Source organism: Saccopteryx bilineata, chromosome 4, assembly GCF_036850765.1.
Source record: "Saccopteryx bilineata isolate mSacBil1 chromosome 4, mSacBil1_pri_phased_curated, whole genome shotgun sequence".
NCBI classification, from domain to species: Eukaryota; Metazoa; Chordata; class Mammalia; order Chiroptera; family Emballonuridae; genus Saccopteryx; species Saccopteryx bilineata.
In genome coordinates this window covers 165,770,901-165,797,958 of record NC_089493.1, presented here as the reverse complement: position 1 = coordinate 165,797,958, position 27,058 = coordinate 165,770,901, and the positions used below count along the sequence as shown (strand labels likewise).

The following is a 27,058-nucleotide window of genomic DNA, read 5'->3' as shown; positions in this document are numbered from 1 at the left end:
GGAGCGCTCAGTCGACCCGGGGAGCTGTGCGCATCACGCGCCTGGCCAACCTGATCCAGGCACAGGGATTCGGGCGGGCGGACGCACGCACCGACCGACGGAGTGAGCCGACAGACGTCCAGTGGCCGCTAGCTCCGCGCAGGTCCCGGCAAGGCTTGCACCCAGAGGCCAGCTGCAGACTGTGCCCAGCGAATCTCCTGCGCTCCTCCCGCCCCGGCTCCCGTGCCAGCGCCCCGTGGCCGCCGCCTCCAAAGTGATTGCTGCCTCCTCGCCTCCGCCGGGTCCGGGACTATGAAGCTGCTGCCGTCGGTGGTGCTGAAGCTCTTTCTGGCTGCAGGTAAGAGGGCTGCCGGCATCCCCAGAGGTCGGGGGGGGATGGGGACGCTCTGCTGGGGGTACGGGGGAAGGTCGCTGCAGCGCCCCCGGCATGGGCCACTTGGTGGGGCCCGTGCTCCCTAGCAGGCGGGCGCAGGCATGGTGTGTGGTGACCGGGGGTCTGGGCGGAGGGTCTGACGCGGCCTCTCCCCCTCACACGTAGTGCTCTCGGCGTTGGTGACCGGAGAGAGCCTGGAGCGGCTTCGGAGAGGGCTGGCGGGTGGAACCAGCAATCTGGGATCTCCTACTGAATCTACGGCCCAGCTGCTGCCCCCGGGAGGCAGCCGGGGCCGGGAAGTCCTGGACTTGGAAGAGGCCGACCTGGACCTTCTCAGAGGTGGGTATGGGGGCCACCTAGCCCTAGACACTGGTGGGCCGGTGAAGAATAAGTATATCCGGGATTCATGTTGTTTGGGCACACCTCTGGGTTTGGGATATTCATGAAGGACTTCAAGGAAAAGCTGCTTGGCCTGAGGGATCCTGGAATATGGGTCCCGCTCTTTCTTGCCCTTGGTTTCCATCTGCAAAGTTGCTGCTCTTTTGGGTACCTTGGAGCAAATTAAGACAGGCAAGGTGTCTGGTGTCTACATCCTGTAAGGTAAACTGAGTGGTAGGAACAAGGAATGATTGAGATGCTTTCCCTAGAGTTTCTATGTATAAATGGGCACAAGTCCTAATTCTTACATAACATAACTATTATGTAGAAAGTAACAGATGTGGAGATGCTAGGCACATAGTAGGTATGCGGTGTTAGTCTTCTCCATCCACTTGTCTTCTGGTTGGGAAAACAGAGGGGGATGAGAAACTCTTGGTCTCCCCAAGTGGAGCCAGCACTTTTCTGGAGAGGCTATGAATGATGAACACAGGGTCCCTAGGGGAGCTATATTGAAATGCTGGGTGTCTACAAATCTTACTCAAAGCATGGAGACTTCCTGACCACCTTGAGTCCCTGAAAGAAACTCCAAGAGAGGAAGCGCCCAGTAGGATCCTCCAACCAGCAGATGTGGCTGTGGCTGAGTATAGGCACAGAGAGGGCAGAGTCCAGAGCTCTGGCATTGCCCGATTCCCTGGCCCCAGCCACCTGCAGCAATTCTTGAGAGTGAAGCTGGAGCTGAGCCCTGGAGGACCGGAATGACTATATTTGGTTGGAAAGAGATCCACCTGTTCTAGTCCCGCCCCCAGTTACCCATCTCCCTTCTTACCCAGGGCTTATCTTAGGAGCTGTCTCTGCTTTTTACAAATCAAAGGTCTGCTGCAAAGCTGAACCAGGACTCCCACCTCTCATCCTCTCATAGTGGACCTTTGGGGTCACCCCGAATGCTGCTGCCCCTCTCGTTCTAGGCTGCACAGAGCAGGGTGTGTGACTCACCCTCCACCCACACAACTGCTCCTCATACCTCTGTAGACCTGACTCATTGCTCTCTCTCCCTGGCAGGAGACTGGCTGTCACCCTGTCCCTCGTTTCCTCCCCTCTCTGATTGGCTTGGGCTCTCTGCCTCAATTTTACCACAGCTCTGGTCACTGAGTTCCTCTGAGCATCTGCCTCACCTTCAGAGCTCTGAAGGGGCCTGGGTCGGCACTGGAGGAAACTGGAGGCTGGGGGACTACTGGCACCTGTCTCTCTTCCCTTCTCTTGGCTTTGCTGGGTAAAGACTATTTTTCAGGTCTAGGTAGCCTATCATTTAAAATAAATGTTACTATTTCTTTCTTTTCTTTTTTTACAGAGATAGAGAGTCAGAGAGAGGGATAGATAGGGGCAGACAGACAGGAATGGAGAGAGATGAGAAGTATCAATCATCAGTTTTTCGTTGCGACACCTTATTTGTTCATTGATTGCTTTCTCATATGTGCCTTGACCGCGGGCCTTCAGCAGACTGAGTAACCCCTTGCTCGAGGCAGCGACCTTGGGTCCAAGCTGGTGAGCTTTTTGCTCAAACCAGATGAGCCTGTGCTCAAGCAACCTCGGGGGTCTCGAACCTGGGTCCTCTTCATCCCAGTCCAACGTTCCATCCGCTGTGCCACCGCCTAGTCAGGCAAATGTTACTTTTTTTTTTTTTTACTATTTCTTTATTAAGTGCCTACTATATTCTAGACGCTCCACATGTTATTGTGGATTAATTAATTCCTATAGTAATCCTCTGAGATGGGAACTCTGTCCATTTTTTACCAAGAACTCCAAGATTAAGAGAGATTAAGCAACATCTAGATTTATCTGAGGGAGGGGCAGGGGAGCGCAAGGCAGCCTGGTATATGGGGAAAAAACACTGGATATGGAGTTCAGAGATTGTATTTCTGATCCCAACCCTGTATGACTTTGGGCAAGTCACTACCTTTTGGGATCTCAAGTTTTTCATTTGAAATGGGAAGCCATGATAGTCTTTGAAGTCACTTCCAGCTTGAGAATCCTAGGTCTCCAGTCTGATGTTTGATGTTTACCCATCTACCAGACATGTGGCTACAGCCATGGACAATGGCAACTATTTTTCTGCTGGGTCAGGAAAGGGGGCTAGTATCAGACCCGTGGGCCGATGGACATAGCCCATGGTCGGTTCTAGTTGGCTGTCTGTGTGAGGTGGTTTTTCCTTTTTGAATGGGAAGTCATTGTTGTTCCAGTTCCTCTGGATAGTTCCTTACTTTTCATCTTAATACTGCTTGTGCACACTGTACTTCCCATCCTAGAGTGCTATAAACAGGACATTGGGAATAAATGTAAATGGACCTTTGAGAGAAGTACTGAGCTGCAAAGGGCACAGAGCAAGGTAAATGTTTTGCTTGAAGTGCGAAACGCAAGGCCCTGACCAAGGATGGCTTTCTTGTTGTCCATGAGCCTGGCTCTGCACTGGGCTCATGGTACCCTGGTGCTAATGGATACCCCAGAGGAGGCCACGTGAGCCTGGGAATTGTTCTTATTTTGGAGACCCCCCCCCAATAAAACCCCCTCCAGGAACCTTCTCCAGCAGCAATTTTTAACTCTGACACAGTCTTCCTGCAAGTGGGTCACTGAGTGCAGCATCAGGAAATGAGGTTGATTTAAGGCCAAAATAGAACCAGTGGACGTGGGGGAATAGGAGATGGGGATGGACAGTGGGGTGGGGGTGAGGTTGGCACAATCGCCCCGTCAGCTGCAGTTACTCAACAGAAGCTAGCATTCTTGGAATGAGGTTCTTAAACTGAATTTGGGAAATGCTTTTCTTGGGACCCCCCACTAGTCTCTACTTCCTCCACCACTTTCAGGTGGTTCTGCCCAGTCTTCCTTCAGCCCTTGGGAGGCACTGAGCCAACAAGCCTTCCCAGGCCTGTGACTTCAGGTGTGATCAAAGTGTATATCCTCCTTCCAGAAGCTGTGCTGTTCTAATTCTTTCTCTCCTGAGAGTCAAAGACTTAACAGAGTGCTTTTCTCCCGCAGCTGCTTTCTCCTCCAAGCCACAAGCTCTGGCCACACCCAGCAAGGAGGAGCGTGGGAAAAGAAAGAAGAAAGGCAAGGGGTTAGGAAAAAAAAGGGACCCCTGTCTTCGGAAATACAAGGACTTCTGCATCCACGGAGAATGCAAATACGTGAAGGAGCTCCGGGCTCCATCCTGCATGTAAGTGTTCCTGCCCTCGGGCTGACTCTCAGCACACACTTTGTCAACCACGTGACTGTTCCTAGTTGTCACTGTTCCTTGAATTCATAATTCCACCCAGTTTCTTCTTAACCTCTGGGCGGAAGTTGAGAGGAAGGGAAATATTTTTAGTCAGAGGAAGGGGCTTCCCCCCGCATAGGATGCAATTTCCTGTGGTGTGGGTCTGTGATGTTCTTTCATCCTTGGGAACATTTCCTGCCTGCTTGCTCAGAAATAAGTGTGTGGCCAGGAGATCTGACACCTGAAGACAGGTCCTTCATTCCTGCCTCATGCCTACTCCAGATGGAAATACAGCAGAGTATTTCTTGGTGGGGCAGAGCTCCCGTGGCCTCCTTTCCCAAGCCCTGCAGGCAGGTATGGGGTGCACTTGGGCACATACTGTGCAGGTGTGTGTGCATACTTGAACATGCTTGCACAGGAATGAGTAATGTGGATTGAGTTTGCACAGAGAGTGATCACCATGGGAGTGGGGAGGAGCCCCTCCTCCTTTCTTCCCCTTCCCCTCCAGCCTGGGCCTGGAGGTGGGGGACAGGGTGGGTATTGGCCTTTGGCCATGGGGTAGGAGAACACTTCCTTTGTGCAAGATTAACAGGAAATGGAACCTGACCCAGTAGGCATCAGCCCCCAGTCATGTAGCACCACCCTTCCCTAGGCAGGGGTGTGGGTGGAGGGGCCATGAGTTCCCCAGCTGATCTGTTAGGCCAAGCCCAGTAAACGGCTGTCTTGGCAACCCCTCAGGGATGACGGCACTGCCATGCTCTCTGGCAGGCATAATGTCACCAGTGTGCCTGAGGCCAACACCCGCATCAGGCTGTAAACATCCACTCTTTGCTGCTGGGCATGAGGCCCTATGGGGAGGCAGGCTCTGTGACCTGGGAGACTTTGGACAGAGCTAGGGGACTATTGGGTGCAGACCACCTCCAAACCTGTCAGGAAGGCTGGCTGCCTGGCCTCCCTTCTACTGTGATGGTGCAGATCCCTTGGCTTTTAAAGCTTCCTTGTCCCACCTGCTCTCATGTAGCAGAGCTGCCTTGTACTTAGCAAGTGGCACAGGCTCACTACTCCCTACCATGTTCCTGTCACTTGTGTGTTGTCTCCTATAACATCCTCGTGGGAGCTTAGTATTGGAGGGGCTGCTTAAGAGTGACATAGACAATCTCCATATTGTACTTCCCAAGGTCTTGGGACAAGGCAGGAAATGTTTGTCTTAAATTTATAAAATGGCATCATTAGCACAGGGTGGAGGCAGTGACTCTGAGGGTAGTCAAGAGGGATTGAGGCCAGGAATCTGTCTGGGCCAAACTGGTTCAGGGCGTTGGTGGATGGACTTCCACTGCTCAATGAAGAATCCTTGTAAGACTCCTCCCCTGGAGAGCTGGGCTTAACCAGCCATCTAAGCCCAGAGAACCAGGATTAGAGGGCCCAGGGCCCAAGAGGCCCTTAAGGTGGTGATGATAATCATGACCGTGCTTCTCTCCTTTGCCCTGAAGCTTCACAGTTTACATTTGACTTGAGTTCAGCCCAACAGGTGTATGTTGAGCACCTACTGATGCCAGCCAACTTTTGAGAATCCCATGACACCCCTGTCATGGGATTCTCAAAAGCCCTCTGCTGGGTAGGCAGTGCTTGCCACCTCTACTTGAAAGATGAAGAAATTGGAGCCAGGAAGTAGGAAGTGATTTGCCTGAGATCAACAGCTAAATAAGTGGATGGAAACAGGACAGGAACTCAGGTGCCTGACTTCCAGTCCAACATGCTTTTTATGTCCCCGGGCTGCCCTGGGTGTTGGCTTGCATCCTTCTTCCATGTCTGTCCTTACAGAGTTTGAGCAGGATTTTATAGAGGGCAGCTGTCAGCCCAGCGGTCTGTGAAGTCTTTTACTAACTGAAAGGAACGGCAGTGATACGAAGACTTTGTGTCTGCTTCCTAGGCATAGTTTCAAGGGGCTGGGTTCTGTGCCCGGTGTGGCTGCCTCCTGCCTCCAGCCCTTGGTATTCAGGGCAGAGGCAGCAAGAAAATGCAGAGCTCCTGGCTTGGGGAAATGTGACATCTGGGCACCTACATCTGGGGCCCTTTGTGGCTCCTCTTTGCCTCCAGACCCAGGAAGCGCCAGAGGGTGTGTCTGGGCTGCTGTGGTGAGCTTGAGGCCAGCTGACTTCCTAAAGCAGCCCTGTGCAGCCACCATCCACAGGAAAACTCTTCTGTGTCACTAGCCAAAAGTTGCCCTCAAAGAGCAGTTTCCCGGGGCTCTGGACTGGCTACTGACCCAGATATTCCTGCAGAGTTTCCTGTGGCTGAAGGAAACCTACCATCAGCTGGGCTGAGGAGGACTCAGAGCTGGCATTGGGACAGGCTTGGGGGCTCTACTTGCCTCACTGCTGGGTGCCGAGAAGGAATGGCAAGCCCCTTCTCTTTGGCTCTTTCTGACTTTGGTGCTCCATTTCTCAGGCGTGGGTCATAGTACCCTCTGGAGTCTGATTATATATAAATAATAATGCACACATGCATGGGACTTAGACTCTTTATTACTCTTCTATCTATCTATATTTGCCCTTCTCGACACTCTAGGGAGGTAGGCATTTATTCCTGTATTTTACATGAGAAAACCAAAGCTTGGAAAGGTAAAAGTGACCTGGTAAAGATTGCCTGGGTCAGAATAGCAGCAGAACTAGTCCGGAACTCATATATTCTGAGAACCCTGCATGAAATGGTGCCCCCTCCAGCGCCTGGAGTAGAGGTGGAGAAATCCAGTTTGGAAGATGTCTCTGAAACTACAGGCTTCTTACTTCTGTTGTTATACAAGTTCTGAAATGGGTCACAGACATGGGTAGGAGGGACATGTCCCAGTTTGATGGGTCACTCATTCTCTGGCTCTGGGGAAGACACGTGCTCTTGCCCCCACCCTGGGGTGTTTGGAATGCACTCGTCCTCCCTCCTTCCCTGGGGAAGCCAGGAGGGGGAGGTGGGTAATATTAAGATGTTTACATGATTATCCTTTTGACTCAGGGTGGGAGTGGTGGGATTATGTAACTGAATTGCAGGACTCTGAGGCCAGGCTTTATTTCTATCATCTGAGTAACTACCTGTGGGGTTTGAATGATGGGCTGGAAGTGAAAAACAGGCTCAGTTTCAGCCTTCCTTCCCCCAGAAGAGCATAATCTCTGAAGGCATCTAGACTGCTGGGTGGAATCCTCGCTCCACTACTCACTAGCTGTGTAACCTTGAGCAAGCTAAGCAGTTAAGCCTCAGTCTCTTCATCTTTTAAATGGGGATAGTAATTCCTACTTCATAGAGATGTTAAGATTAAAAAAAATGAGCCCTGGGCCCTGGCCGGTTGGCTCAGCGGTGGAGCGTCGGCCTGGCGTGCAGGGTACCCGGGTTCGATTCCCGGCCAGGGCACATAGGAGAAGCGCCCATTTGCTTTTCCACCCCCCCCCCTTCCTCTCTGTCTCTCTCTTTTCCTCCCGCAGCCAAGGCTCCATTGGAGCAAAGATGGCCCGGGCGCTGGGGATGGCTCCTTGGTCTCTGCTCCAGGCGCTAGAGTGGCTCTGGTCGCGGCAGAGCATCACCCCCTGGTGGGCAGAGCGTCGCCCCTGGTGGGCGTGCCGGGTGGATCCCGGTCGGGCGCATGCAGGAGTCTGTCTGACTGTCTCTCCCCGTTTCCAGCTTCAGAAAAATACAAAAAAAGAAAAAGAAAAAAAAGAAATGAGCCCTGGCCAGGTAGCTCAGTTGGTTAGGGCATTGTCCCGATACACAAAGGTTGTAGGTTTGATCCCTGGTCAGGGCACATACAAGAATCAACCAATGAGTGCAAATGGAACAACAAATCGATGTCTGTCTGTCTCTCTCTCCCTCCCCCTTTGCCCCCTTCCTCTTTCTTTAAAATCAGTTTTTTTAAAAAAATGTTAAATGAAATGTTCCTTGTAAAGAAACTAGCACAGAGTACTTTGCTCACTTATTAAAGTTAACAATAACAACAACAATAATAATAGTAGCAGAGAGCAGGGTCAAACAGCACTAGGAACCCATCAACCCATCAGATGTCTATTTTCTCGAGATAACCTACACTGTTCATGAATTTGGACTCTGCCAAGACTGGTTTCCAGTCTAAGCTCTGCTGCTTTCTAGTTGTTTGAGTTTTGGCAAATCAGTTTCTCTGACCCTCAATCTTAGTCCTTCAATCTGTAAAATGGATCTGTCACCTGCCTACCAAGGTGTTATGGGTCTCAGTTGAGCTTGTAGATAAGGATCGTGTGTTATAAACTGTTAACTTTGTACAGAAGTGATTTTCCCTGGGCATTCCTGAGAGCTTCCTCAACGTCCTGGCAGGTAGGGTTGTGGTTTTTCCTACCTGAGCCAATGAGCCAGATGCATGGAGTGTGCTGTGCTGCGTGTATAGAGAGCTTGATATATATTTATCTTGCAGGGAGGGGTTACCCAAAGCACCCAGGAGGATCTAGGGCCAGGAGAGGTGCTGGCAGAAGGCAGGGGCAGCCTGGCCCCTCTGCCGCTGCCAGACGGAACAGGTCCGCTTCCCGGGTGCCTCTCAGGAGGAAGAAGGGACTCCTTGTTCTGAGGCATCAAGCTCCCAGAGGGAGGCTGAGCTCAAATAGAGGCCCTAGGTTCCCTTCCTTCAGTAGCTAGTGCCTGGCAGACTGCACTGCTCCCCGTGGTTGTGGTGGGCAACTATGCCACACTGAGCTCAGAGTCAGACAGTCCAGTCCATACCTCTGACCTGCTGCATGCCCGTGGGGCAAATCGCTCTGCCTTGCTGCATGCCCATGGCATTCCTCCCTACATCAAAGTCTCCTGGAGCTCAGAGAAAGGAAGGGACAGAAACGTGCTTGTTCAATTGTAAGCACTTACGAGTCTTCCTAAGAGCTTCCAGGAAATGCTTTGTGTTAGGTGAGGCCGTTGCCATCTGATTTATTTCTAGAGTGAGAAGAGCCAAGCGGTTGTTTCTGACATTCTTCCATGCTCTGGCAGGACTGCTGGGCAAGATGTTACCTTGGTTTGTTTGCTTTGTCCTGTGATGAAAGACATAGCTCAGCGTTCAGAGGCCAGGGGCCAAAGTTGAACACTCAAGTTGAGCTAGGAGTTAAATGAAAGGAACTTGAGAAAAGTGACTCCTGGCAAAGGCACAGGACCTATTAATAGGCTGGGCAGTGGCAGAGAGGGACTGGACTCGGGAAGCATTGATGAGGAAGGAGGGTTTATTTCTGGGTCAGAGTGTTGAGGGGCCTCACTAGAGGAAGCGATACTGAATCTCTTCAGCTCAACCCCCCAGCTCTTTTGACCAAGTCCTCTTGTCCAGCTGGAATAGACCATCTCCACACACATGCAACAAATCAGCCACATGCGGAACATATCTAGCTGGGACCTTGAAGTCCTCCCTCCATTTTTCCCTGCCTGGAGCAGTAATCTCAGGCCAGAAAATCAGAGGGAGTGGGGAAGGGAGGTGAGGAGTGAGGTGTGAGGGGCCTTTAGAGAATCCCTGCTGGGGTCTGACCTGTGGTGGTGCAGTGGATAAAAGTGTTGACCTAGAATGCTGAGGTTGCTAGTTTGAAACCCTGGGCTTGCCCAGTCAAGGCACACACGAGAAGCAACTACTATGAGTTGATGCTCCCCACCACCACCACCTTTCTCTCTTTCTCTCTTTCTCTCTTTCTCTCTCTCTCAAATCAATAAATAAAATCTTAAAAAAAAAAAAAGTCCCTACTAGGGAAGGATAAAATGCAGGGTCATGATAGGCTGAGGGTGTGAGGAGTGGGTTGGCTCATGTAGGGGGGCCGATGACAAGAGTGAGCAGCAGCCCACTAACCTCATCTCTCCTTTGTTCTGTCTGGAATAGCTGCCACCCGGGTTACCATGGAGAGCGGTGCCACGGGCTGAGCCTCCCGGTGGAAAATCGCTTATCTACTTATGACCACACAACCATCCTGGCTGTGGTGGCCGTGGTGCTGTCGTCTGTCTGTCTGCTCGTCATTGTGGGGCTTCTCATGTTTAGGTGAGTGTTGGGGGCCCCTGCAGGCTGTTTCTGCAAATCACTTTAATTTCTCTTCGTCCTTCTGGGTCTTCTATCTGGTGACCACAACATGACCTCCAACCTCCCCAAATTCTGGGCGAGGCTCTGATTGCATTCCTGAGGATAGGTTCTCCAAGGACCTGACTTCTCTGGCATGACATGAGTCCAGTGTCTAGAGTCCAGGGTAAAACTCGCCAGTCCACAGCAGACCCTGCTACTCACAGTAGGCCCGGAACCCACCTGTGGAGCCACCTGTCCACACAGTTCTTTTTGCTGGCTCTGTTCTTTGATGGCATTAGCATGTGGTTTGGTTGTCAAGGCATGAGTAGTGCTATTGGTGTATCCTTCCAGTTCTGAGGCATTGGGATCTCAGGCCATTCTTCCGATGCAGGTTATGTTCTAGGTTGGGGGAGACCTACCAAGTACTCTGTGCTCATTTTTCAAGTAGCACAACTCATTTTTTTTTTTTTTTTTGAGACCTGGACCAAGTTACCTGTCTTTCTGAGGGTTGTAATCTTTCAGTAATTGTAATTGCTGTCCATCTATCTCACAAGGATGCTGGGAGGATTATGTAAATGAGATATAAATCTCTTAGTAAATTGTAGCCTGCTGGTAGAGACCATGTTAGAGACCATTCGGGTCCCTTGGGGTAGTGAGGCTTTTGACTAGAGGTTTGTTGGGCTGCCATCCCCAGGCCTGTTCCAAGTAGTGAATGGAACCATCATGGCAGCATCCATTAGAAGGCCCCTCTCTGGGACCAGCGCTCTGTTGTAGTAGGCAGAGCTTGCTCACAAAACTTAACCTTCCTCAGGTACCATAGGAGAGGAGGTTATGATGTGGAAAATGAAGAGAAAGTGAAGTTGGGCATGACTACTTCCCACTGAGAGAGACCTGTGCTCAAGGTAATGGTCCATTCTTTGCCCCATGGCACCATCACCACCTTTCCTGGGTCTGTTTCAAAGCATGCTGAATTCTTCTCTTGAGCCAGGGGTTGGCTTGCCCTGGAAGGGCAGGCTACTATAGAGACAGGGTTCCATTGTTTTCCAGCTGATGTCAGTACTCCATCTCCACTCAGGGTCAGAGTTGCTAGAGAGATACCCAAGAGTGATGCCTGAGAGGACAGCTTCTTCTGTTCTTATCCCCTCTCTGTCACCTCCCCCCAGATGCTGTTTCCACTTATTAAGACTGGACCTGGGAGACTCTTAAGACCTCTTAAGACTGGATCTAGCTTTCAAATTCTTCCTCTTGTGCTTTAGGAATCAGCTGGGGACTGCTACCTCCAAGAAGACACAAGCTGATCACAGACCCTGCAGAGGGGAAGGACTTCACGACCAGCCATGAAGACTTCATCCCCAGTTGTCATCTAGATTGGGCCTCCCATAATTGCTTTCCGAAAGCCTTCAAGTGCCAAACAGAATATGTCCAATGGGATCTGGGTCAGAAGGAAGCAAAAGTGAGGGACCTTCATGCCCTGCTGGTTTCCCTCCACCAAACCCACTTAACCCCATAAAGTTTGTTTAAACATTGTCTTCTGGATTAAGATGCCAGTTAAATTCCATATGCTCCAGGATCTTTGACTGAAAAAGAAAAAAGAAGGAGAGGGAGAAGGAAAGATTTGGGGACTAGAAGAAAGTAACAAAGATTGAAAAGCCACGTACTCAGATAGTCACCAAGGGATCTGCCATTTGGACCCTCCAGCGCTGGATTTGATGAGCTAACTGTGAAATACCACAAGCCTGAGAACTCTGAATTTTGGGACTTCTACCCAAATGGAAAAATAACAACTATTTTTTGTTTGTTTGTTTGTAAAATGCCTTTAAATTATATATTTATTTTATTCTATGTATGTTAATTTATTTAGTTTTTAACACTCTAACAATAATATTTCAAGTGCCTAGACTGTTACAATGGCAATTTCCTGGCCTTCCATCCCGCATTCCCCCACCACCTGGCTCATTATCACCCTCTTCTGCTGCAAATCTGAGATGGCTCTGTTACCCATCTGCAGTAATGTATTGTCTGTCCACATTTCTGAAGATCTTCCATGATCAGAGTGCCACAGGGGGCGGTCTGTATGGTCAGGACATAGGAGTTAACTTTGTCACATCCGCTCTATGAGTTGGACTGCAGTCTTACCTAGGCAGTTTTGTCTACCATTTGTGTTTTGAAAGCCCAAGGTGCTGATGTCAAAGTATAATGGATATTGGTGTTTCCCTGTGTCCTCTCCCTGTCAAATCTCAGAAGAGGTTGGGCTTCTAGGCCTGCACTTTCCTCGCCCCTTCCCCCCATAGCCTCAGGCCCACAGAGTGGGAACTTACTCTTCCTTGTGTCAAGACATTTCTCTTACTCCTGCCATTTTTCTGGTGCTACTCTATGCAGGGGTCAGTGCAGCAGAGGATAATAGAGAGAAGATATTAGCAAAAAAAAAAAGGCTAAGGAGGAACAGGAAACATTGGAGCTGACTGTTCTTGGTAATTAATAACTGATCAGTTGCAACAGAGAAAGTTGGAGGTGAGGACGGCTTTTGTGTAAACATACCCACCTCACCAAAACTATGAAAGTATGCTGTCATGGTCCCTTCTGGAAGTTTCTGGTGCCATTTTTGAACTGTTACAACCTGTATTTCCAAAACTGGTTCATATTTACACTTTGAAATTCAAATAAAGATAACCCTTACTCCGTAGCCTTCTGTCTGCTTGTTTTAACAGGGAACTGGTTTGATATAGGTATTTTCTAAGCTCCGGTTTGATATAAGAATTATGCCAGGCCTGTTTATATACACTACCTCAGTATCCCCAATAATCCTGTAATGGATGTGCTATTGTTGTCCCACTTTTGCAAAAAAGGAAACTGAGGCTCACAGAAGTTATGTCACTTGCCTAAGGATACATAGGAGGTAAGCGACAGCTAGGATGGGTAGTCTGACTCTAATTATTTAACTACAGTATGTCCGTAAAGTCATGGTACACTTTTTTTTTTTTTCCAGAGAGAGGGATCGACGGGGACAGACAGACAGGAACGAAGAGAGATGAGAAGCATCAATCATTAGTTTTTCATTGCACATTGCAACGCCTTAGTAGTTGTTCATTGATAGCTTTCTCATATGTGCCTTGACCACGGGCCTTCAGCAGACCGAGTAACCCCTTGCTGGAGCCAGCAACCTTGGGTTCAAGCTGGTGGGCTTTTTGCTCAAACCAGATGAGCCCGCGCTCAATCTGGTGACCTCGGGGTCTCGAACCTGGGTCCTCTGCATCCCAGTCCAATGCTCTATCTACTGTGCCACCGCCTGGTCAGGCCATGGTGCACTTTTTTTTTTTTTTTTAATATATATTTTTTTAAATACTTTATTTATTGGTTTTACAGAGACAGGAGAGAAAGGGGAGCATGGAGTGGGAAGTATCAACTCATAGTTGCTTCATGTTAGTTGTTTATTGTTTGCTTGTTGTATGTGCCTTGACCAGGGAAGCCCAGGGTTTCGAACCAGCAACCTTGGCATTCCAGGCCGAAGGTTTATCCACTGCGCCACCACAGGCCATGGTGCACTTTTGACAGGTCAAAGGAAAGCAGCAAAAGACGATAGAAATGTGAAATCTGCACCAAATAAAAGGAAAACTCTCCCAGTTTCATACCTATTAGTGCACTTCGATGTGGGCTCATGCACAGATTTTTTAGCGCTCCTTAGGTAGCTATCCCGTATAGCCTCTACAGACTCGTCACTGATTGATGGCCTACCAGAACGGGGTTTCTCCACCAAACTGCCGGTTTCCTTCAACTGCTTATCCCACCGAGTAATATTATTCCTATATGGTGGCGCTTCATTATAAACACGCCGATATTCACATTGTACTTTGTTCACGGATTCAAATTTAGCGAGCCACAGAACACACTGACCTTTCCTCTGTACCGTCTACATCTCGACTGGCATGGCCGTGGGCTGCTCCGCTGTATACACGGTGTTGTGTCATCATCTGCGCATACACACATGCTGCCACATCATCTTACAGAAACTGGGAGGGTTTTCCTTTTATTTGGTGCAGATTTCACATTTCTATCATCTTTTGTTGCTTTCCTGTGACCCGTCAAAAGTACACCATGACTTTTCGGACACACTGTAAATACTTGCATTGCACTACCTCTGAGACAAAAGAAAATAGACCTTTTACATCAGAAGTTTGGCTGGCTGTAACCAGGAAAATCACCTACCCATTCAATCAATCAACAGGCCCTGATCCTTGGCTCTGTGTGCAAGCAGGCATTGCCCTTGGGGGAACAAAGCACCATTGACTTCCTTCTCCTGCTCCAGAGCCAATCCATCTGTGAGTCTTATCAGTCCTACTTTTAGAATAGATGCCAAATGCAGCCACATCTCATCACTGCCATGGCCATTGCTCTAGTCTAATTCACCATTATTTCTTGTCTAGACTCTTGCATGGCCTCCTTTCTCTTCTTTCACCTTGCTCCCACATAGCCCATTTCCAATGTAATAGCCAGAGTGACCATTTAAAACAATGTCTGCCTTACAGATCTCTCCTGAGCACTCAGTTATATATCATATAATAGCACATTCCCCCCATCACGTTCTTCTTTTCCTTGTATTGTTTATTTCTCCCTAGAGCCTTTATTACCACTAACATACTTTTTGTGTGTGTGGTTTTGTTTTGTTTTGGTCTTTTTGGTGACAGAGACAGAGAAAGAGAAAGATAGGGACAGACAGGAAGAGAGAAATGAGAAGCATCAATTCTTTGTTGCCACACCTTAGTTGATCATTGTTTGCTTTCTCATATGTGCCATGACCGTGGGGCTGTAGCAGACCGAGTGACCTCTTGCTCAAGCCAGCAACCTTGGGTTCAAGCTGGTGAGCTGTGCTCAAACCAGATGAGCCAGACCTCAGGGTTTCAAACCTGGGTCCGCTGTGTCCCAGTCCAACGCTCTATCCACTGCGCCACTGCCTGGTCAGGCCATACTATTTGTTTATTGTCTTTCTCTTCCTACTAGGATGCTAGTTCCATCAGGGTATGGGTACATTTCTCCAACCTCAGGTCTAAAACAATGTAATTGAGTTATAAGCTCTGAATATTTGTTGCATGGATGAATGAACATAAGAAATGATGAAAATCTACTCCAAGGCCAGGAAGTGAACAGGTAATGTGATCCAGTGCTGCCCTGGAAGTATGGTTAGGTTTAAAGAAGGGTCTTTATTGGGAAGAGTGGATGGGAATGACAAGATGAAAGTGGAATTTGGGACAGGTCATGTGGCTATGGTGTCCTGGAATGGAAACAGAGACTTATTGGGAGGTCATTGCACAAGTGCCACTGGACTGCTCCCTCCTCATTCTCTTCTCTTAGCGAGCTGTCACACTCTGAAATTTCTCTGAGAGCCCACACAGAGATTTTGTAGATACTTTGAATATTCTTTCAAAACTTTGGGCAGCAATAACTACCAAAGCTGAACATACACATGCTACAATCCAGCAATTCCACTCCTAGGGATATAGATGAGAAAGAGTATGTATGTCCACAAAAGATATATATGTATAAGAGTGACTTTAGCATTATTTACAATTACTGGAAACTACCCAAATACTCATTAGTGTTTGACGATGAAATGAATAAATAAATTGTGATATAGTTAGGCCTGACCTGTGGTGGTGCAGTGGATAAAGCGTCGACCTGGAAATGCTGAGGTCGCTGGTTCGAAACCCTGGGCTTGCCTGGTCAAGGCACATATGGGAGTTGATGCTTCCAGCTCCTCCCCCCTTCTCTCTCTCTGTCTCTCCTCTCTCTCTCTCTCCCTTTCCTCTCTAAAATGAATAAATAAAAACAAATTTTTTAAATTGTGATAAGTTATATGATGAAATACTGCAGAGTAATATAAATGAATCTCAAAGCATAATGGTGAGTGAAAAAAGCCAGACACAAAAGGGTACATTCTATGCCATTTCAATTATTTAAAAATTAACAACAGGCAAAACTTATCTAAGGGGAAAGAAATCAGGAAAGGGATTCCTGTTGGGATTAGTAATGACCAGAGGGGGCAGATAGGGGAGCTCTGGTGGTCTGATAACATTATGTTCCATAATCTGGTTGCAGGCCAACTGGGGGTATTCTCTTTGAGAAAATTCATTGAGTATGACTTGTGCATTTTTGTATCTGTTTTAAACATAAGTAAACATTTTTTAAAAACCTGATTAGGAAGCCCTGTTGCTACTTGCATTATATAAAGCTTGGTAAAGTACCAATGTATTACTTTGGTAATCAGAGAAAATAGCACAGATGACAAAAATAACAGTGAAGCAGTGAGTTACTTTGAACTCTTCATGGGGCTCCCTTTCCTGCTTCCATGCTTCAAGCCTTCAGCCTCACATGGGGCTGGGCTTCTCTGAACACACTTTGTTTCTCCAGCTAATGTTTCCTGTGGGCTCTAGGCTTCCTGCCTCTCAGCTACTCTTTCCTCCCACCCTGCTGATGATGGGAGTTCTCCTTGGCATTGTTCGAGCTACCCTGGGCATCTTCTTGGCTGATATGCTGACTCTTGGAGCCTCTGAACCTACAGCCGCTTCTCAGAATTGACCAGTTCACTGAGCATTGGCCACTGGGCTGCACACTTTACGGGCATCAGCTATGCCTCATCACAACATGGGCGGTAGGTATAGGTAGGTATCTGATTCTACTCGTGTTATAGATGCTGAAAGTGCGTGGTACAGGCAGGATGTGAACTCAGGAAGCCTACCTCCTAAGCCTTCACTCTAACCACTAAGCTATATTCCCAAATGAGTTAGTTCTCAGTGCTAGACTTACTTTCTGTTCTTCCTCTATCCAGAAATGGTCTAATAAAGAAATCTTATGAAAGGAACCTTAGAGAGCAACTCCTTAGAGCCCAAGAGTTTCTTCTTCTGCACCAGTTAACAGATTCACAGAAGAAGGCCTGAGGTATTGTATCAGGGTGCAGGGGAAGGAACGAAATCCAGGCTGTCAAAGCCTTGAGTCTGAGTCCTGGCTTCATGTGCATTAGGGAGTACCTCATGCATGATACCTGACCTCTCTGAACCAGTCTCCCTATCTATGAAATATAGATAATAAAAATATCCACCTGGAAGAGTTGCAAAACTGATATGTGTGAGTAAAGTGACTAGTTCAGAGCCAGGCACATGGTAGATGCTCAGTAAATGTTGGTTATCTTCAGCAACCTGTCCAAGGACCTAATTAGTGGCACACTTCCAGGATTAAAACCCAGCCCTCTGATTCCCCATCCACAGTTCTTTCCTTAGAAACAAACAATGCTTTAAAATCACCATTTTACATTTTAATGTCAGCTTTCATTTCTAAGGAGCCCCAAAGGGTATTAAATATTTGTGGACTTAAGAAGCCATGGAACAGCAACTATGTCCAAATATATCACTTCAACTCTGGCTGGTCTGAAATTCTTCTCTTTGTCAACAATGCCTGAAATTCAAGCTTCCTCTTTGAGAATGCTAATACTCCTGGGAATAGCCAAGCGTTAAGATGCTGACATTCTTTGTTGGTGTAATTTATTTTAGCTTCATTCATTCAGCAAATATTTGTGGAGGCCTCCCTGACACCTTCCACGTGAGATTCATGCTCTGAAAGAGAGGGCATTTTGAATGCTGTTTGTCAAGTTAGGAAAGAAAAGGAAGTTCAGAAGGGCTATGGAAATCAATCAATAAGAGTAATTTTGGAGCCAGGGCATTCATTTATTCATTCAAAACAAACAAACAAACAAACATTAATTGGGTGCTTATAAGGTGCCATGTATATTATTCTTGTTGGAGAATAGGAACAAGACTCACACAGGGACCAACAATATGTGTATAAATAAAGAGGTAGTATAATTTCATAAATAAGTAACACACAAAAAAGTAATGTGCTCAAGAGTCAGCAGGATAGAATTAATTTATATAGGCAGCTCAAGGAAGGTCACTCTGAGACAGTAACTTCTGAACTGGGATAAGGTAGCATCAGGCATGTGAAGGCCTGGGACAAAATAAGCTTAATATGCATGAGGGACAGAAAGGGACCCCTGAGCTGCAGCACAGTAATTGGAGGTTGAAGAGGAAGGCAAGACCATATCACACGAGGCCTTGTCACAATTTGGAAGCCAATGGAGTGTTTTGAGCAAAAGAGTGATCTGACTTGATTTATGTCTTAAAAATATGACTGCTGGCCTGACCTGTAGTGGTGCAGTGGATAAAGCGTCGGCCTGGAAATGCTGAGGTCGCCGGTTCGAAACCCTGGGCTTGCCTGCCTGGTCAAGGCACATATGGGAGTTGATGCTTCCAGCTCCTCCCCCTTCTCTCTCTCTGTCTCTCCCTCTCCTCTCTAAAATGAATAAATAAAAAACAAAATTAAAAAAAAATATGACTGCTGGCCCTGGCCCGTTATTTTAGTCAGTTGGAGCAGTGGTCCCAAACCTTTTTTGGGCCACAGACCGGTTTGTTTTCATTTAATTTTTATTTTTTATACCCTTTATTCCTTTTTTAAAGAGAGGAGACAGAGAGAGAGAGAGAGAGACAGAGAGAGACAGAGAGAGAGACAGAGAGAAGGGGAAGGAGCAGAAAGCATCAACTCCCATATGTGCCTTGACGAGGCAAACCCAGGGTTTCAAACCGGAGATCTCAGTGTTCCAGGTCGATGCTTTTACCCACTACTCCACCGCAGGTCAGGCGCAGACCAGTTTAATATCTGAAAATATTTTCACAGACTGGCCTTTAGGGTGGGACGGATAAATGTATCACGTGACCGAGACAGGCGTCAAGAGTGAGTCTTAGACGGATGTAACAGAGAGAATCTGGTCATTTTTCAAAAATAAAACATCGTTCAGACTTAAATATAAATAAAATGGAAATAATTTAAGTTATTTATTCTTTCTCTGCAGACCAGTACCAAATGGCCCACGGACCAGTATCGGTCTGCGGCCCAGGGGTTGGGGACCACTGACCTATAAGACATGCTGATGGGCCTGACTGGGCGGTGGCGCAGTGGATAGAGCATCAAACTGGGATGCGGAAGACCCAGGTTCGAGACTCCAGAGGTTGCCAGCTTGAGTGAGGGCTCATCTGGTTTGAGCAAAAGCTCACCAGCTTGAGCCCAAGGTTGCTGGCTCCAGCAAGGGGTTACTCGGTCTGCTGAAGGCCCGTGGTCAAGGCACGTATGAGAAAACAATCAATGAACAACTAAGGTGTTGCAATGCGCAATGAAAAACTAATGATTGATGCTTCTCATCTCTCCGTTCCTGTCTGTCTGTCCCTGTCTATCCCTCTCTCTGACTCTCTCTGTCTCTGTAAAAAAAAAAAAAAAAAAAAAAGACATGCTGATGGATTGAATGTAGGTGTTATGGGAAAGAGAAAAATTAATCAATGATGACTTTTTGGATTTTAGCCTGAGAAACTAAGTAAATGCTGTTCATCAAGTTAGGAAAGAAAAGGAAGTTCAGAAGGGCTGTAGAAATCAAGAATTCTTTTGTGAACATATTAAGCCTATATGGGGTGAAGGAAGGCAGTTGGAGAAAGAGGAATGCAAGGAGGAGGGGAAAAAGAGGCAAAAGATTTCTAAATAAGAAGGACCTGCAGACAGGAAAAAACAATATGGACTCCTGCCTGACCTGTAGTGGAGCAGTGGATAAAGTGCCGACCTGGAACGCTGAGGTCTTCGGTTTGAAACCCTGGGCACATATTAGAAGCAACTACAAAGCAACTAGGACTTGATGCTCCCCACTCCTACCCCCTTTTCTCTCTCCCTCTAAAATCAATAAATAAAATCTTTAAAAAAAGAAAAAATATGGACACCTGATTAAATGGTGCTTCACAGCTGTAAAGTACACTTCTCTTACAGAATCTTATTTAATCCTCACAGTGCCTCAGGGAGGTGGGTAGTATTATTACCAGTTTAATGAGTGAGGGTCCTGTAACTCAGAGGAGTGAAGCACCTTGCGCAAGGCTATTACTAAGTAATGCAATTTTGCCTTTCTTTTTCTTTTAAAGATTTTTATGGCCCTGGCTGGTTGGCTCAGTGGTCAGCCTGGTGTATGGATGTCCTGGGTTCAATTCCCAGCCAGGGCACACAGGAGAAGTGAGCGACCATCTGCTTCTCCAACTCCCTCCCTTCTCTCTCTGGCTCTTTTTCTCTTGCTCTCTTTTTCCTTCTCTGGCAGCCATGGCTCGAATGGAACAAGTTGGCCCCAGGCGCTAAGGATGGCTCCATGGCCTCCACCTCACGTGCTAAAAAGTGGCTTCAGTTGCAACGGAGCAACACCCCAGATGGGCAGAACATTGCCCCCTAGTGGGTTTGCCGGGTAGATCCCAGTTGGGAGCATACAGGAGTCTGTCTCTCTGCCTCCTCTCCTCTAACTAAATTAAAAAAAAAAAAAAAGATTTTATATATTGATTTTTTTAGAGAAAGGAGGGTGGGGAAGCAAGAAGCATCAACTTGTAGTAGTAGTTGCTTCTGGTATGTGCCTTGACTGGGCAAGCCCAGGGTTTTTTTTTTTTTTTTTTTTTTTTTATTGATTTTTAGAGAGAGAGGAGTGAGAGAGAAAGAGAGAGAGAGAGAGAGAGAGAGAGAAGGGGGAGGAGCAGGAAGCATCAACTCCCATATGTGCCTTGACCAGGCAAGCCCAAGGTTTCAAACCGGCAACCTCAGTGTTCCAGGTCGACGCTTTATCCCACTGCGCCACCACAGGTCAGGCAAGCTCGGGGTTTTGAACTAGCAACCTCAGGATTCCAGGTGGATGCCTATCCACTGCGCCACCTCAAGTCAGGCTGCAACTTGGCTTGATGCTAACATTTTCCAGGAGGGCCCAGGCTCCTCATTGACCATGAGGAAGACTCTTGGCCACCATTCTCCAAAGAGGAGACCTCTCTGTGTTTTCCTTCTTGCTATGGTGAGGTGCCCAAGCCAGGCCAGGCTTCCAGGGAACAGGGCACTAGGCAGTATCTGTCATTCTATGGAGACCAACCCCCAAAAGAGAAAAAAAGTCTAACCTTGTCCAAGAGCAGGAGGAGAAATTTAAGAATTACCCCTTTCTGTGACTGATTTCCACAATGTCAGGCCACCATCAAATGAAAATGATTTAGAGGTTGTTGTGGTTTGGATTTTCTTTTTGAACTTTTAAAATTGCACATTTTTTCTTGATTGCCCCCTTGATTGATGGAGAAGAGAACAGGGGCCTCTTAGCTCACTGCCACCCACACAGCTGTGAAGGAAGCCAGCTGCCCTCTTGCTCTACAGAGGACATCCCTCCCTCCCTCCATGTCCCCTCCCTGCATCTTGGCCATTACTAACCAGCAGGGCATCTAAGGAAAAGGGCCCCTTTCAGGACTGGAGCGCTGCAGTTAGTGGATCATAGCCTGTGTGGGAGGCTTCTCCAAAGACATCTGATGTGGGTATAGGAACCAGACAGACGGGAGGAATTAAGTCACCCTTTTCTCCAACCCTTATTTCCTTACCTAATCTAGAAATCATTGGGTTGGGTTGGTCTCCCTATAATAAGGAACTAGATTTATTGCTGTTGTCCCCCAGCTTTGACAGCAGCAGTCAATGGGAATGTGAAATAAGGAAGAAGCTCTGGCTTGTTCTTCCTTCACACCACCAGTGTTTACATCAGGCAGGCTGTGTAAACCATGCCACACCCAGGGCTCTCTAGGAAGGCTTACCTTCTTTCTGTTTCTCTGGTGGTATTGATTGGGTTGGGTGGCTCTGTGTTTGGTAAGAAGGGGCTGACCAGGTACATTTGGGAGTAAATGTTCTCTCCTGTCCAGTGGATGCAACTACAGATCCTGAGGCTCCAGATCTGAGAAATTTGACCCAAGTTCAAGTTCAACCCTGCAAGTACAGACATCCTGTTCCAGGTGTGTGTCTGGACACCCTTTGGAGAAAGTCTGTCACCCACCCCCAGTCCCAGATGGGTTAGTCGCTCCTTGTCTGTGCCTCCACAGCCCTGGGTCCTGAACAATGCAGGGAAATTGGTCCTCCTCCCAGAGCAGCTTTGGTGTCCCTCTCTCATGGTTTTCATCATTGTTTGCTCATCTGTTTCTCCCACTGTGAACTCTTAGAGTTCATGGGGTGTGTCCTTTTGCAGCCCTGTGTGCCTGCGCCCCGAGCAGTTCCTAGCACAGCAAAGGCTCTCGTTTAGGCCTTGAAGCATACGTGCATGACTGGACAGTTGGACAAATGAATGAATGAAAACAGGATGGAGGTTAGAGTCTTGGCTCTGGATCAGACAATCTGGGTTCAAATCCTGCCCATTCTGTATTCTGCTTGTATAATAATCATGAATAAGTTATAATATTTAAATTCTTGGAGCCTCAGTTTTCTTTTCTTTTTTCTTTCTTTTTTTTTTTAGATTTTATTTATTGATTTCTAAATAAGGGAGAGAGAGAGAGAGAGAGAGAGAGAGAGGAGAAGTGGGAAGCATCAATTCGTAATAGTTGCTTCCTGTATGTGCCTTGACCCGGCAAGCCCGGGGTTTCAAACCAGCAACCTCAGTGTCCCAGGTTAATGCTTTATCCACTGCACCACCACAGGTCAGAGATTCTATTTCCTTATTAGGATTTTTGTGAGGATAATAGTGCATGTAAATCCTTTATAACAATGTCTGGCATGGAGTAAGGACTCAATATGTGATAGCTATTATCAAGCTCTGACTTCTAGTTATGTTGGCACCTCCTTTTCTAGATTCTTGGCACAGCGAAGTCCTTGTCAAACTCAGGGCTTGGCTTGCAAGACTGTCCCAGTGGGTATAAGTTGGGGTCAGGTTGTGTAAGTGGGTACAGCACTGGGCTTTGTTGAGAAAGGGAAACTATGACAGGGTCTTACAGCTGCACAAACAGGTCAGCTGTCACCCCATTGTCTTAGGCCTTTTTGCTGGCGGGCGCCCTCAGGAAAACAAGAACAGAGCTGCATTTAAGGTGTCCAGATGACCCCCACATCAAATATGTGACCTTTTCCTAGGGAGCCTGTTTCCTTGGTGAGTAGGGCCTCATGCTTTTTCTCAAGCCACCCTCTGTAGCTCATGGCCAGCTCTAGAATGTGGTGGCAGTGGCGCTAGTAGCTGGGTGGGATCGTCTGCCCAGAGTCTGCCCCTCCAAGATCTCTAGGGTGGGAGAGAGGCTGAGTTGCTGAGTTGGCCCCCTGGGATATCAGATGCCCACACCAGCCTTTGGGCCTGAAAGGATTTGCACTGAGGTCCTGATACTGTGCCCCTATCCCCACCCCATACACACACACATTTAATGGCTCATGGCCAACTGGCTGCCAGGCTGGGCAGAAAGAAGGGGACCCTTTCTATGATTCTTCCATCTTAGGCAGAGGTCCTGACCCCCTCCACCTCATCTTGGCAGCCTGGGCTGGGAGGGAGTCTGCCTCCCGGCCTTGGCAGAGCATGTGCTCGGCCCTGCCTCTGCAGCTGCCAGAACAGGAGCTGAATGCCCAGTGCGTCTGCCAAAGCTCGCTGACTTCTTTCTTCTTTCTCAGAGCTATGCAAACGGAGGCCGCTGAGGAATGCCACGGCTAACCTCCCCAACACCCGCCTCCCTCCTCCCGTGGCCTGTGTTCCCCCAACCCCCCAGGCTGGAGTCACATCAGAAAAATGCAGGGGAAGAAAGAAATCCCCCAATGTGTCATGACATTACATTTCCGCCCGGTGCTCAGAAACAAGAAAAACAGGAGGGGGAGGTGGACTTAGTGTGGTCATAGTCGAGCCCTGTGACTGTCTCTTCTCCCTCCCTCCCTGGGGCAGAGCACCTGCTGCCTTGGGGTTGTTTCCTCATTAATAAGTGGAGGGCGAATCCGCCTGATTCAGATGGTGGAGAAACACTTGGAATTAACTGTTTGCTATCACAAATGAGCACTGATATTTCTAAGAGGCTGCTGAGAGATGTCATATTGCAACTTTAAGTTGCAACTAGTTTACTGCTCACATGTATTCACTGGACAGATGTACAGTGATTTCTACTTTGTTCTAGAAGCTGAGAACAAAGGCATGAACTCTAGGAGCTTGCACTCTAACAGGAAAGATAGACAATTAAACAAGTCACAACAGTCAAGAGAGTTATCATAGGCAGTAGTAGGTGCCAGGGACTGAGCCTGCTCCAGGGTTCAGGGAGGCCACTTCTGGGAGGAAGTTAAATTCAAGCTAAGGCCAAAAGCATGAACAGATATTGTCTAAGGGAAAGGGTCTGGGCAGAAGCAACAGAGCAGAGTGGGAAGATGCGGTGAATGAGGAAGTGACATGAGTTTAGTGTGACAGGAGTAGGGACAGCTGGGTTAGGGTCTGCAGAAGCGGTGAAGAGGCTGCAGAGGAAGACCGCGACAGATCATACAGAGCTTTTAATGGGTTTGAACTGGATCCTCAGGACGATGGGGAGCCAGCTGAGTGTTTCAAACTGAGTGCGGCATGTTGGGATCTACTTTGGGTAAATGACTCAAGCTGTAATGTGGAGAATGATGGGCTAGAGGGGTAGCCACAGTAGAGTACGGAGAATGATTAGTTGGTGGCTGTTACAGTGTCTAGGTAGTCTGACGGTAGTAGCATTGGGGAAGGAGTATATGAATTGAAGAAAAATGTAAGAGCTATGTGGGCCTGACCAAGCAGTGGCACAGTGGATAGAGCATTGGACTGGGATGCAGAAGACCCAGGTTCGAGACCCTGAGGTCGCCAGCTTGAGCGCGGGCTCATCTGGCTTGAGCAAAAAGCTCACCAGCTTGGACCCAAGGTCGCTGCCTCAAGCAAGGGGTTACTCGGTCTGCTGTAGCCCCACGATCAAGGCACATATGGAGAAAGCAATCAATGAACAACTAAAGTGTCGCAACGAAAAACTGATAATTGATGCTTCTCATCTCTTTCTGTTCCTGTCTGTCTGTCCCTATCTATCCCTCTCTCTGACTCTCTCTCTGTCCCTGTAAAAAAGAAAAAAAGAAAAAAGATCTATGTGGGAGGTAAGAGAAAGAGAGAAGGAGTCAAGGGCAACATTGAAATTTAGGCTTGCATGCCTGGGGGGGAAGCAGTGCTATCCACTGAGATGGGCTGCACTGGAGAAGGAGCAGCTGGTTGGGGGTGAAAATATCAAACCTAGTTTTGGTCACATTAAGTCTGAAGTGGTGCCCACCATGTCAGTAGGGATGCCCAATGCACAGTTGTAGAGCCAAGTCTGAAGCCCAGGGAAGGGCTCTGGGTCAGAGAGCTGTCATTGTCCTGGAGAGAATAAGGAACTGTATAGTTAAGATGATGCTAGCTACTCTAACACAGTGGTTCTCAAACTTTTTGAAGTCGGGATGCATTTAAAATCCTACAAGTAATTGTTGGCGCACTGTATACAAATTTCTGAGAAATGTTATAATAATTAAGTCAAATAGTAAAGAAAAAATATAAAGACCAAGCATGCTTTTATGGTAATTAAACAAAATAAATACAACAAAATTAAATTTATTCTGACATTAAAAAACTTTTTATGTTATATTTTTTGAGTTATGCTTTTTAGAATTCTTAAAGAATTGGGGTTGAAAAATAAAAGAAACGACAAAAAACTTATCTTTTTATACAGTGTGTCCGTAAAGTCATGGTGCACTTTTGACCAGTCACAGGAAAGCAACAAAAGACAATAGAAATGTGAAATCTGCACCAAATAAAGGGAAAACCCTCCCAGTTTCTGTAGGATGATGTGGCAGCATGTGCACATGCGCAGATGATGACGTAACACCTCGTATACAGTGGAGCAGCCCACAGCCAAGCCAGTCAAGATGTGGACGGTACAGAGGAAAGTTCAGTGTGTTCTGTGGCTCGCTAAATTCAAATCTGTGACCAAAGTGCAACGTGAATATCGGTGCGTTTATAAGGAAGCGCCACCATGTAGGAATAATATTACTCGGTGGGATAAGCAGTTGAAGGAAACCGGCAGTTTGGTGGAGAAACTCCATTCTGGTAGGCCATCAATCAGTGACTAGTCTGTAGAGGCTATACGGGATAGCTACCTAAGGAGCCCTAAAAAATCTGTGCATGAGCCCACATCAAACTTCATTAAATAGGTATGAACCTGGGAGAGTTTTCCTTTAATTTGGTGCAGATTTCACATTTCTATCGCCTTTTGTTGCTTTCTTGTGACTGGTCAAAAGTGCATCATGACTTTATGGACACACTGTATATCTAGATACATTCTTAGTAAGATTTAGTAAATTCGGCAGGTCCCGGCACGAATATGTTAATTTTTTTCATTCTTGTGTTTATGAGAAACATAAGCCTGATGTGTCCTAGTGATTTCTTCAATGTTTGGGCACATATTTGAAAACCAAACTCCCATTTCCTCATCAATACATTGAAGAATCTCTCTCTTTTTACTCTTAATTGTGTTGAGTGCAGAAAACCCTCACCATACATATCCTCTTAACTTTACACCAAACAGAAGGTAGAAGAAACTTGCCTCCAGTCTTTCCAGGGAACAGGGGGAGTAGTGTAAACAATCCAGCACCACAGCTTAACAGACTTTTGCAACCTAATCAGGCAAATGAGGTGTGTGTGTGGGGGGGCAAACTGTCAGCTTACAGCCAATTCCCCACACCTCTGTCCTCCAAAAGCCTAAACTCCAAAAACCCTGTTGGTTTTTTGGTCCCCAACAGGCACATATTTCTCTGGAATATTATAGGGCGCACCTGGAAATCTTCTAGTGTACACCAGTGCACTTTGAGAACCACTGCTCTAACAGGTAAATTCCCGGCCTCAGGGACCTATCACAGTAGTTGATTCCTTGCTCAGGTTAAGTCCAAAATGAGTGCTTTTAATAAATGGGAGACTCTTCCCCAACTACTAGTTCAGGGACTCATGTCCTTCCATCTTGTGTCTCTCTGCCATCTTCAGTACATGGCTTCCAAGATCACTGTGATGGGCAAAGTGCATGAATGGTCATGCATTGGAGATTTATCATTGGCAACAACATTCCACTGATGAAAGCTTATCACACGGTCACAACAACTGCAAGAGAAATGGAGAAAGGCAGTCCAAGTGGGTGCCCATGACAAAGAGGAAATG

The 27,058-nt window shown here is 47.4% G+C and overlaps 1 protein-coding gene across 2 annotated transcripts; it reads left to right on the top strand.

The window, feature by feature from the left end:
• Positions 1-12,699, top strand: HBEGF (heparin binding EGF like growth factor). Of its 2 annotated transcripts, XM_066272694.1 has the most exons (6): positions 1-337; positions 539-712; positions 3,782-3,959; positions 9,850-10,005; positions 10,835-10,925; positions 11,280-12,699. In XM_066272694.1, exons 1-5 carry the CDS (start codon positions 292-294, stop codon positions 10,905-10,907), a joined length of 627 nt encoding a protein of 208 aa, XP_066128791.1. In that variant the 5' UTR covers positions 1-291; the 3' UTR covers positions 10,908-10,925; positions 11,280-12,699. The 2 variants fall into 2 exon arrangements, with proteins under 2 accessions (XP_066128791.1, XP_066128789.1); XM_066272692.1 differs by lacking the exon at positions 10,835-10,925.
• Positions 12,700-27,058: the final 14,359 nt, after the last annotated feature.

What these genes read in the sequence shown, in the direction of transcription:
- HBEGF (XM_066272692.1), top strand. Translation starts at nt 292, where the DNA reads ATGAAGCTGCTGCCGTCGGTGGTGCTGAAGCTCTTTCTGGCTGCAG. An exon ending in GAAGCTCTTTCTGGCTGCAG is followed by an intron (nt 338 to 538) that starts GTAAGAGGGCTG and finishes CCTCACACGTAG; the next exon opens with TGCTCTCGGCGTTGGTGACC. An exon ending in CTCCGGGCTCCATCCTGCAT is followed by an intron (nt 3,960 to 9,849) that starts GTAAGTGTTCCT and finishes TGTCTGGAATAG; the next exon opens with CTGCCACCCGGGTTACCATG.